The 13026-nt window shown below is 42.2% G+C and overlaps 1 protein-coding gene across 1 annotated transcript in view; it reads left to right on the top strand.

Annotated features, from left to right (window-relative positions):
* LOC311506055 (carbonic anhydrase-related protein 10-like) overlaps nt 1-12225 on the top strand; it is a gene marked incomplete at both ends in the record, with an annotated part of 89816 nt that extends 77591 nt beyond the window's left edge. The window contains 3 exons of the mRNA XM_084569931.1: nt 1112-1266; nt 3605-3779; nt 12203-12225. Of these exons, the coding sequence (XP_084426057.1) occupies nt 1112-1266; nt 3605-3779; nt 12203-12225 (353 nt within the window). The remainder of the gene's footprint in view (nt 1-1111; nt 1267-3604; nt 3780-12202) is intronic.
* Between the last annotated feature and the right edge of the window lie 801 nt (nt 12226-13026).

The raw sequence follows: 13026 nt of genomic DNA, 5'->3' as shown, positions 1-13026 counted from the left end.
ACAGGAACTTGTTTGTGTCGTTTAGAAAGAGTCACTTAGACTTGCATTCATTCTCTACATATACGTACACTTACCCACAACTACAATGCAAGGTCTGACCTTTAGATTTAGCGTTTTAGTCGATGGGAATCAGCAGTTGGTCCCTAATTAGGAGTTCCTATGTTACTGAGTTGGTCAACACATTGCTTGATCCCACCAGCCAACACCCAGTAAGCTCCAAGAGGCAGGCCCCTTGCTGACCTGCTGTCAGATCCATATTTGGCTTTCACCGTTGACCTCTAGCCCGAGCAATATTTGTCTTCCCCATCCCTGTTGAACCCCAGTAACTCCTGCCCATTCCCTCGAAGGTCTTTACCTCCTCCAACAGTCCTGCCTGCCTGCTTTGCTTACAATTGAGCAACCCCACCACAACATCGCAGTGTTGTTTATGCCACTACAGAAGACATTACTTGGACATATGCGTGTTTCCTGCAGAGTCCAGGTTTAACCTTAAAAGTTTTATAGGGTAGCCTCTGGGAAAGAGCAGATAGTGCCTAAATTACAACTGAGCCCAGATAATGTCCGTGTGAGCAGGTTTTGTCCTTCATTAATACAAAAACACATAAACCCCCTCCACGCCAACACATTCACGTTTGCTTCTCAGGCAAATCTTTCCTTTTTAATTAGTCCAGAAATTATAGATTTACACCCCGACGCAGTGCTCAACGACAAGCACACACACACACCCACATCTTCCTGTCTTTCTGAGGATGCTCGAAAGGCAATCTGAAATGCCGGTTCAAAATGTCCTCGCAATGCAGACGTGTCCTCATAATGCAGATGTGTCCTCACTGCGACGGTATTGAAGTTTGTCAACACAAAAATTTTCCATCACATCAGAGAACAATAGGTTGATACTTGTGTTTATATCTTGAAGACTTACCCAAGCTAATACTTTCCTAAGCTTACGTATATTAACTTGAAAGTCTATGTCTCCACAGCATGAATAATATATTCATCTCTTCCCTTTAATCTTTTGACAGTTCACTCCTCTCAACGTGTCTGGACATAGCAGACTGTCAGACAACACAGCGGATCACCTCAAAACTCTCACTTCTTCTTCTCTTTCTAGATGACGCGTTCTTATTGATGGGCCTGAACATCGCGGACCTCTACCCTGACACCACACGCTACATCACATACGAGGGCTCCATCACCATCCCTCCCTGCTACGAAACGTCTACGTGGATACTCATCAACAAGCCGATCTATGTCACACAGATGCAGGTATGTGAGTGCAGGCTGGGTGAACGCGATGCAGGAAAAACGGCATGCATGTGTTGACCGAGGTGGAAAGGTAATTTTAAATATCCTTGTCGGTATGGGGCACACACATCTGGGAAATGCAAAATACGACTTCATAACCTGCAACTGAAAGCATCTATATTTTCCTGAGTGAGTAAACCTCCCAAAACCCATCCAAGTGTTAAATGAAAGACACATTTAACCTCCCAGTTGTATAAAGGTCTAAAAAAAAAATAAATCTCTCTTCCTTCGTCTGTCTCTTTCAGTACATCCTCATCCATAAATAACAGTGTATACGGATTGCCATAGATTCCCAGAAAAATAAAAAGCACTTTTTCTAACAAATATAGCTTTTGACAAATTTGTGGGCTTTCAAAGTTTAGTTTTAGAGGACTGAAGCTGGATTCTGTGTCGGGTTGATTGACCCAATTTGAAGATGGACAAACACTTGGCAGTGCCTTTCACTGCAAAGAGGTGGAGTTGATGAGTGGGGGAACGCTAGGCAGACAGCTAGCAACCTGGGAAAGCAACCACCCACCACAAAAAGTGACCATTCCCTTGATTTTACATACCTGCAAGTCTTAAAGGGGAACTACTGTTTTTTTTTACAACCTAGACCTTATTTCTGGCATAAAATAAGATTGTTTACTCACCCATATAACTTTGGTGTCATTTGGAGTCATTTGCCAGGTAACGGGTAAGTTTCGCAGCAGATAATGCGTTATTTACAGGCTGCGTTTCGGTGCCCCAGTCACTCCCACTATATGGATATACGCAGGTCTAAATATCTCCCGAAGGAATACAAATTACACAAAAGTGATATGGGTGAGTAAACGACTGTATTTTATGCCAGAAATAAGGTCCAGGTTGTAAAAAAAAACAGTAGTTCCCCTTTAATAAATAGGTAGTAATGTTATTAAGCTCATTTGTTTGATTTGGGATGTTAGATTTTTAAGATTTTTTGTTCCAGACTGTTGGACTTTTTAACAAGGACTATGGTCTATGGGGGTTGACCCGCTTGTGGTTCCAGCCTCAAGTGGCTGTTCAAGGAACTGCAGTCTTCACATGGCAATATTTTAGCCACAGAGTTCGGGTTAGCCAGACCATTATTCTAAATCTTATTCACTGTTTGGTTAGGTTTAGGCACAAAAAACACTTGGTTGTATCTAGAAAAAGGCATGATTTAGGTTCAGTTGAATCCACTCACATCATTACACAGTAATGAAATATTTATATGCCATTATCTTAGCTACATAGCAGACCCTTTGAGGTCGGGTATTCCCTTCATGCACACCGCTGTGAATGTAGGTGATAGCACATTTAGCATCATCTCCATGTAGTCGTAGAGCCACTGCTATAAATCCACTCATAAAGCTGTAGTGTGTCTTTCATGTCCCCGAAGAGCAGCTACAAAGATCAGATTCAGCCTCTTCACACTGGGAAGCTCAACGTCCAAGCGCAGCACTCACCTGCATTGATGTGATGAGCTCCACACACCGTCTGCCGTTTATTCTCACTGCATTTACTACCGCTCTCACTCCCCTGTCTTCTCCTCTCACTTGCCTGTCAGCCCATTTTTTAATCTCTCCGTCAATCCTTTCTCTTTCCCCCTTCTTTTCGTCTCCTATCTCCTGAGCCGCTTCTCCGCTACCTGTGACGGTCTTGGCCTTCCAGCTACAGTCATACCTCCTCAGTAATTCACACAGGCTTTCATTTGCAAAACGCTTTGATCATTGGAACTGACACGCTTTAATAATTGCATAAAAAATTACCCATAATAGATGTCAGTAGTAATTTTCGACACATTCTGAAAGACGCAAGAAAGAAACATTTCCTTTTCAGTCAAACTACCTCTTTGTGCCTGTTGTCATTTCACACAGGTGTTTAGCATTTTAAATTTTTTGTTGTTTGTGCACTTCCCTATTGGGAGGCAAGTCTTCCCACCAGTTACTTGCGTGTGATTTGACATCCTTCTTAGCATGCTGCAACAATAATCTGTGTTGTCTTAATTAGAGAGGGACAACCACTGATTCCTCATTCTGTGTCTCTAAGACCACCTTGCAGGTAGCTCTTTACTGTTTATTCATTGCTTTCTGGCTACACCTCTTGTAATGATTGTATTGCAACGGAAGTGATGCTCTTATAACTCTAGGCATTGTTTTATTGGGAAAGTATCTGTTTAAACATTGCCTTGTTGCAGGTTTTGCATTTTGCATTCATGCTTCTGCAAGCCACCATTTAGTTTAGCGACAGACAAATTACAGATGAAGTCATAAAATTGTGGTCACCCGTTGAACTAAACCCGACCGTGCCCCCACAGATGCACTCCTTGCGCCTCCTCAGCCAGAACGAGCCCTACAAGATCTTCATGAGCATGAGCGACAACACCCGGCCCACCCAGCCTCTGCTGCAGCGCTGCATCCGAACCAACATCAACTTCAGCAAGCAGGGCCGCGACTGCCCGAACAACCGCGCCCTCCGCCCACAGTACAGAGGTAAGATGAGTGATAGCGGCGGAGAGAGAGAGAGCAGTGCTCTTATTTTTATATTAATAAATTAAGCCAATCATGAAATATTCAGCTCCAGCAGAAATTAATGCCAAGTGTGATTTTTCCTTTTCCTTTTTACTCTTTCCATCCTTTTAAAGCTAATTAGGGCAGCTTTTGCATGTTCTTTTTGCCAAAAACTGTCAGGCTCATGGGTCCCACTTATTCATTTATAAATATCCTGGAAACTTTGAGTCAAATCCAGTGCTTCGCCGTTAGTAACAGTCAGGTCCATAATGTTTTTCAATAGATGTTTTAACATTTTCGTTATAATTCAATGACCTCTAGACTTCAGACAGGTCTGCTTTAATAAATGCAAGCAGCTGTGTCAGCCGGGTTAGTACAGCGTGCTGCTTCAGGTATGACTAGGACAATAGTCACGGTGAATCACTTGGACACAGATGACAGCTGTGGCAGTGTTACAATGATTCACTTTGCAGCATTTCACAAATGGTAGCCCTTTGCAGATTGCAGGCACATTTGTAAGGACCACCGCAGAATCCTTCAGAAGTTGGCACAGAGCTGTTGTCGTGGTAACTGGTCAAGTGCAACGTTTCTTCAGTGAAACTTGAATTTAAAAAATGTGATATTGCTGAGAAGGGAAAAGTTGTTTGGATGTCATAACCATTGGTTTGTATATACAATGGACTACTGTGACCTCATCCTTCTGAAGACTGGATTTGAATCCTGAAGTGGACGAAAGTCAGCGGTTGCCATGTTGGTCGCCCTTTACTCCACCCTTACTTGGATAATCCAAAAATAGGAGGTCATACTGGGGGCAGACTGAATGATGCCTGGTTGTCTTATACCCACCCACCAAACCCACCGCTACTGTGTTAGCTCCACTGACAACTGACAAACCTACTGTGACGTCGACCACTGGATTTCTGAAGAGCGAGCTTGAAGCCGGAAGTTGGCAAAGCCTGCGGTCACCATGTTGGTTGTGCTTTACTCTACCTCCTCTCGGACAAAAAGGGGCACGGGGGTCATGTTGGGGCAGACCGAATGAAGCCTGGTTGTTGAAACATACCCACCTAACCCTTCGCTACCGTGTTAGCTTAGGTTACCAAGCTAGGCTAAGAGCTATCTGAGGTGCTAGCAGCCAGCTAACGCGGTGGCCTCGTTCTTCGCTCCCTGTTTGATGCTACTTGTCCAACCTCACGTTACTTGAGGTAAGCTAACCTTAAGCTACACCCCACTTGAAACAATGATTTGTGTTACTGACATTATACGACACACATTCGTTCAACATTTGAAAAAAAACAAAACAGTATTGTCGTAACTTTGTAACTAGATTTTAACTTTGGTCTACTAAATGTATGTCAATGGTGTTTTACACTAGTGAATACTGATAATTGAGAAATATTTGTCACAAATAAGCCTGTAACCAAACAAGGACAATGTAACGTGTAAAATATAACCTCATGATTGTGGTGATAACACATACATTCCTTAACATATCTATTTGTCTGTGTAAAGTTTTCTTCTAGGTGATCCAAACAGGCTGCAGTTCGACATTTGACAAAGATCTGGACTAAAAGGACTTCTTGTCTGTGAACACTCTGAGAGTCATCACTTCATCAGTGATTCCTTATTACAGCCCAGCCCATGTGTTAACTTTAGTGTTGATGTTTTTCCAAATGCAAGATATGACTTTAATTTGTTAAACTATTGCTTGTACAGCAGTAATCGTTGTTATTAAAATTAAATCAGACTAAATATACTCAATAGCAAATGCTTTCAAGTTGTCATTCATCAGTTTCCTGTCTTAATTGACACGCAAACGTGTATAGTTCATGAAAATATAACAGTTTACCATTATAACTCATTGATTTTGTGTCTGTCTAAAGACTGAGAGGATCTGCATGAGGATCTGCATGTTGCATTTCATTGCTTTTGTCGTAGATGAGCCTAAAGCACACACCACAGCGTAATATACATAAAATCTGCATTGGTTTTCCTTAAGCTCTGGGCCGCACCGAGGAGACGTGTTATTGTGCAGCGCTTCAAGGTTGAATCTGGAATATGTTTAGGTTAGTTTGTTCGAGCCAATGCAGCAGAAGTCAGCAGAAGGTGGTTATTAAGCACGGAGACGCACCTGATCATTAAAGCTGCTGACACATGTTCCTTTGTCAGCACTGACTTGAGTATAGAGAATAAAACAGAGAGGAGGCAAAATGAAAAGTGAGACACAGAATAAAAAATATGTGTGTGTGTGTGTGTGTGTTGCCAGTTTGTGCGAATGTAAACCACCATGTGTTAAAAATAATAATAATTAACAGACTCGCACAGCTGTTGAGGTCAGACAGGTGTTCATTTCCTGGTGATAAGTCAAACAAAAACAAAGATAACACAGATGCAATCAGACTTGCGTGGGGGTTCTCCTACATATAAGATAAATCATGCTTGGGGCTTATCCAAAAAACAAAACCCACAAGCCCTGTTGCCTTTGGTTTATTTTTGTTTTAGATACACCGTGCTGGAGGTTTCTTCCAGAAGCACAAAATGAAAAAAACAAGTAAGACTCAAACTGCACATCCACCACGGCAAAAGTTGAAGGTTCGACATTTATTGGTCTGTGCTGCACCTTAATATAAGTCGTGGTCAGCGCCACTTATAAAAATTTGGAAAGGAATGTGCAATTTTGTGACTATTTCCTCTACTGCCTTGAGACTGGGCGGCCTTTCAAACATATTGCACGGGGACAATGTTTTTCTCTCCGGACATGGCCGTGAATCAGTTGATTAAATGTCGTGACCGTTTTTCATGAACTGCCGTGAGACTGATATGTTTGGTTATGGGTCAACCCGCGAAGGCAGGTGTCTTTTAGAGACAATCTAAACCCTATGGAGCGTCTACTGTATATGAGAGCTTTAGATTCACAATAGTGTACGCTGCTCACCTTTGTCAGGTTGTTGTGCGTCATGTTGCCACACCGGGGTCAGATGTTCCACCCTATGTCGTCCTTTCCATCAAGGTGTGGAAGGACTGGAGACCCTGATTACTGAGGGTGACCAGTTCCTCGGCAGGCTTGTACGTCTGTAAACTCAGGACGGACCCTCACGTCTTCTATATTTATTTATTTTTTTCTGTTGGCTGCAAGCAATGTCGAGGCCATTTCATTGTGTTGTGTGAAAATGATGAATATCCATTGTCGGGCCAAAGCATTACTGCGATAAGTTTGGAACAAAATCTGATAGACTGATATACAGCCGAAACATGGAAGAATGTAATAACCGGCTAGACGCTCTTCTTAAAGCCTGCTGCTTCAAAAAGACCAGAAACACACTTGCAGGGCAATAATAAATCACAGTGGAAAAAATGAATGGATTTATCTTTTGGCTGAAGTTGTCTCTTTCTTTGTCTGAAGTTTATTCACGATTTTTTTTTTTCACTCTTGAAGTTTATTCTTCTTGTACTCATACCCTTTGACTCCCTTTATGTGTTTCCTGTCCTAGCTCTGTTTTGTTCCATTTTGTTTTGTTGGTAGGAGCAGGGTCTTGACGCGCATTGACACGCCAAGCTAACCTCAGTCTATAGCCAATGACCAGTCAACCTGCTCATATGTTCTTTGGCAGCATGGGTATAAAAATCTTTTCCTTAGCCTCCTACATCTTACCACTCCCATATTATAAATGAGCTTGGAATTAAAAAAAAAAAAAAAAAAAAAAGAAATCACATTATTCTTCAAAATCAAGCTTTCAAATAATGCCCAGTCATATTTCAAAGAGAACACTGTAACCTTCAACGTGTGTTTTCCTTCTCCTCCTCCCCTTTGTGGGTAATATTTCTAAAAATCTAATACCTGGGTATGCTTTTGCCGAGAGTAGAAGGGGATTAGTTCTCCTGGCACACTCATTGCTCATTGGGGCACACTTTGTTTTATTGAGAGGTGCTTTGAAGGGCAGACCATAGAAAATGCAGACTGATTTAATGCACTTATGCATAATACAATGCTAGAGCTTATGTTATGTAGGTTTTAATCATGCAATAAAATCAGTGGAGCTTCTGATTGATACCAAAGTCATTTTACGCCAGAGCAGCCACTCCAAACATACAACCAGAGTGTCAAAAAGAACTGTCTGAGACAACCTGTGTGGCCCCTGCAGAGCCTTTTGGTCGGGGTATAATAGTCAGAAAATGTTCTATGCGTCTATACCTTTTCCTTCACTCTTGTCCTTAAAGGGGAACTACCGTTTTGTACAACCTGGTCCTTATTTCTGGCATAAAATACGATCGTTTACTCACCCATATAACTTTGGTGTAATTTGGAGTCGTTTGGAAGATATTTAGATCCAGCGGAGCACCGCGTATATCCATATAGTGGGAGTGACTGGGGCACCGAAATGTAGCCTCTAAATAACACATTATCTGCCGCGAAACTCGTTCATTTCACCAATATTTTGTTATGAAACGTATGTAAGGATGTCCATCATAAACAAAGTCATCGTCCACAACCTCAGAATCAGAAAAATATTCAGCCATGTTGCAAAAAACTAGCAGTAGCAAATTACAGGTAAACAAGCCAACAGTCGTGGGTGTGGGCAGCGCTCAGAGATGACATCATCCAGGTCAGAAATTAATACGTCAATCTACAGACCCCGGATGATGATAACATTTAATTCCTTACTCAACGGGGAATAGCACTAGTGTATCATAACAAAATATTGGTGAAACGAACGAGTTTCACGGCAGATAATGTGTTATTTAGAGGCTGCATTCGGTGCCCCAGTCACTCCCACTATATGGATATATGCGGCGAAGAGTGTTACTTCATCACGTTATTCTCTTTTATCTAGTCAAATGAATCAATGGTGTTCTTCAAGTATACAATAAGAGTCGCAATGAGGACATAGCTAATCAGCTGTCGTGTCACTGTGTGGGAATCTTAGCCAAGGGCTTGAATACAAATGCTCCTGCTGCAAGGAATTGTGGCGTCTCCTTTCCTTTTCTGCGCCTTATGCTGAAGGAGCCAAGAAAGGAAGAGAGTTAGAGAGAGATTTTACAGAATTTAGAGAATTTGATCAGCTCTCATCACTTGTCTGGACCATTTCACAGAGTCAGAAGCAAAACAAACTATTTGACTACAACCCCATTCTCTACATTTTATCAAACATAAAATGTTTGTTTTCAATATCTAACAAGAATGCATCTCGGTGAGGTCTTCAATCTGTCTTTAGTGTGTCTTGGATGTATTTACGCTTCGCTTTTTTTTCCCAGTTCATTCAAGATGCAAGAAGTAACTGAAGCGTAAATACAGTTTGATCAAATCAGATTTTTCTGACTGAAATGGTTTTGGACTGAAGTTTGAAAAATTGTGCTGTTCTGTCACGATTCTCAATGGCTAGATTTCCAAGATGTTTGCAAAGCATGTTCATGTAAATGTCTCATTTAACTTACGCATGCAGGCTGCGCCGGTGCGAGTCATTTATACTTGTGCTCTCGACAGCCTGGCTTACCCTGTAAAAACGCAACCCAACACACTAGTTGGCGCTGTGTCTTTTTTGCCAGTCAGTTTATTTTTTGTTTCAACTTCCTGCTTCACTTTCAACAATGGCAACTGAAACTTTCGCCGAAATTTCAGTGAATGGCAAGTAATACAAACGTTTGTATATCCGACCTCCTCGGTTAACCTTTGCTCAATGTGTTCCATCTTTATTGATCTAATAATCAATATGTTGTGAAAATTACAGAATATGATTTGTAATTATTTGCCGATACCGAATGCTTGATACACAAACCAACAAATGAAAAAGTGGGCATACCAGAACTTATTTCTTTCCACTTTAGGGTAGGGTGCATTTGTATGACTATAAAGTACATCTTATCAACTTTAATGATAAAATGGATAATACTGTTTTGGCAGATGGTAGACCAACAACAAAAAAATAATAAAAAGTACTACTACCAGCAAATTCTAACAAGATCTGAATATACAGAGAAACTGTGAGGGCTTGTCTTGTACTATAGCTCCTATTTTCACACAGTATCACACACTAATAGTCATAGCACATCATTTTAACAGTTTAGTATCAACAAACTGCAAATTAAGCACCGCTAAAACAGGAGCATGTTCCTTTGATGGAGAAAAACCTTTTACATTTTGTGTGTTCCCCCAAGATCTTACTTTATTTACTTCCTTTCAACCATTCTCTAATTCCCACCTTCCCTCTGTTGCTGATGTATTGGAACTTATCAGAAAATCGAAACCATCCACCTGTCAACTCGACCCCCTTCCGACACCCCTGGTCAAAGCCTGTCTCCCCCACCTGTCTTCTCTGATCACCACCATCATCCGCTCCTCCCTCACCTCTGGTTCTGTCCCACCATCTCTCAAATGTGCTGCAGTAACTCCGATTCTCAAGAAACCTGGTTCAGACCCCAGCAATTTCAATAACCTCCGGCCTATTTCCAATCTGCCATTCCTTTCTAAAATCCTGGAAAAAACAGTTGCATCCCAACTCCACTCTCATCTCTCCGACAATAACCTCTACGAACAGTTCCAATCCGGTTTTCGTCCCCATCACAGCACTGAAACAGCTCTACTCAAAATAACCAACGACCTCCTCCTGGCAGCAGACTCTGGACTCCCATCTATTCTCATCCTCCTTGACCTTACCGCAGCTTTTGACACTATCTCCCACTCCATCCTTCTCCATAGACTGGCATCCATTGGACTATCTGGCACACCCCTGGACTGGTTTCACTCTTATCTCACTGGCCGAACTCAATTCATTCAACTAAAAACTTTTGCATCCCAGCCATCTCCCATCTCCTCTGGTGTACCACAAGGTTCTGTCCTCGGTCCAGTCCTCTTCATTATTTACCTCCTCCCCCTTGGTCACATATTCCATAAATACAATATCCACTTTCACTGCTATGCGGACGACACCCAGCTCTACCTTTCCTCTAACCCCACCTCCATCCTCCCTCCCACCTCCCTCTGTGACTGCCTCCAAGAAATCAAAACTTGGTTCTCCTCCAACTTTCTCAAACCGAACAGTGACAAAACTGAGGTTCTTCTCATTGGTTCTAAATCCACCCTCTCCAAAGCTAACAGTTTCACCATCACCATTGACAACTCCTCTGTCTCCCCCTCCCCTCAAGTCAAGAGTTTGGGTGTCGTCCTGGACGGCACTCTGTCTTTCCACTCTCACATTAATAACATTACCCGGTCTGCATATTTCCATCTCCGCAACATCAACCGTCTCCGCCCGTCCCTCACCGCCGACAACACCGCCATCCTGGTCCATTCCCTCGTCACCTCCCGCCTGGATTACTGCAACTCACTTCTCACTGGTCTCCCCCTCAAGTCCCTCCGTAAACTACAGCTTGTGCAAAATGCTGCTGCCCGGATTATCACCAGGACCCCTTCTTCTCATCACATCACCCCTATTCTCCAGCAGCTTCACTGGCTTCCCATCACCCACCGCATCACCTATAAAATTCTGCTCTTAACATTCAAAGCCCTCCACAACCTCACCCCTCCTTATCTGACAGAACTTCTCCACTTCAACACACCCAGCCGGACTCTTAGATCATCTTCATCCATCAGCCTCACCATCCCTCCTGCCCGCATGACCACCATGGGGTCCAGAGCCTTCAGCCGTTCCGCCCCTCGCCTCTGGAATTCCCTTCCACCCATCATCCGCAACATCGACACTTTGGCAATTTTCAAATCTCATCTCAAAACCCACCTTTTTCTCCAATCATACCCTCCTTGACTGTCACTCTCTCCACATTTTTAATTTTTAAACCAAATCTTTTATCTCTTTATCGTATCTTTTAGTGTATTATGGTTTGTTAAATGCTTTTGATGTCTGTAATGTATTTTAAACCCTGTTTTACCTGTACGGTGACCTTGGGTGTTCTGAAAGGCGCCTACAAATAAAATGTATTATTATTATTATTATTTATTTTATTTATTATTATTTTTTTACAGCTTAATTTGGTGCTCTCCTTTCCTTTGTGCAGTGCATTGTGGGAATTTAATGTCCAAAAGCACACTCAAACATTGATCTGGTTTAGTCTGCACGCTGACAGCTCTGCGTATACATAATTTCATCACTTCTCCGCTGTGAATGCACCGCATGCTCATAACCTCTAAGAGTTGGTAAACAGTGTGGAACTAGGACAGACTCGTAGAGTTATTGCTCCTCTATCCTTCTCGTCTCTCATTATCCTTTCCCGTGCACACATTCAGTTTCTTGCTTGTCTTTCGCCTTGCAACTTCTGAAACCTGAGGCACCCCTTTGTCCTGTTTTTATTCGGCACTGCTTATACTTTCTGTACTAATTATCTCCTTTCCTCCTTCTCTTCTCTTCTCTTCTCTTCTCTTCTCTTCTCTTCTCTTCTCTTCTCTTCTCCCTCAGTTAATCAGTGGCTTCTGAAGTAGAAGACAAAAAAAAAAGGAGTGAAGCTGCTGCGCTACGAGAAGACAGGCAGGAATCGTTCGAGCCTATTTCACACTGCCGAACCATGCTGGCCTGAACTAGCAGGAAATGAACTGAGTTGCACTTCACCATGGACAGCTTAACTAAACCGATACCAGCTAAGCTCCACTGACCGAACTCTAAACTAACCAACGTGCGGGCCTGTCCATCCACAATGTAACACAACTCATCGGAGCCGGCACAGACTGGTCCAAAGTGTGAAATAGACCACTAGGACTCTGATGTCGTTCACAGTTTGCTGTGTTTATATTTGTCGTTTGAACTCACAAAGACTGGAGATGTAAAGATTAGATCATTTTATGTCTGGTTTTAAAAAGAATGGATGTTATCTAAAGACTACAGTACGTGATGTTTATCTTTGATCATCACTCGTCTACATAAGAATCCTGGCTACGGAGGGATGTTATAAAAACTGTCGTCCACCCGCTGGAGGAATTATTACATATCCACTGATGACCTGGACTCAGCGGTGGTACGATGATGTGAGAGTTAAAAATATGTTGCTCCTGATATCCTGTCCGTAACTAAATAAGGCCAATTTTTTATTTATTTATTTATTTATTTTTTGTGAATTTCAATCTACATAGCTCAAGGGGGGAGAAACAGAGGGAGAGACTATAACTCTGACATTTTGCAGACTTCAACAGATGGAATCCCTGCAGATCCAAATCAGAGGGGTCTCTCACTTTGCATGATTTTGGAATATTTCATTCGTCTTCGTGGTATTTAATTAAAACGTGGTG

Source organism: Chelon labrosus, assembly GCF_963514085.1.
Source record: "Chelon labrosus genome assembly, chromosome: 21".
Classification (NCBI taxonomy): Eukaryota; Metazoa; Chordata; class Actinopteri; order Mugiliformes; family Mugilidae; genus Chelon; species Chelon labrosus.
Note: the sequence above shows the minus strand (reverse complement) of the source record. Positions and strands in the feature narration are given on the sequence as shown.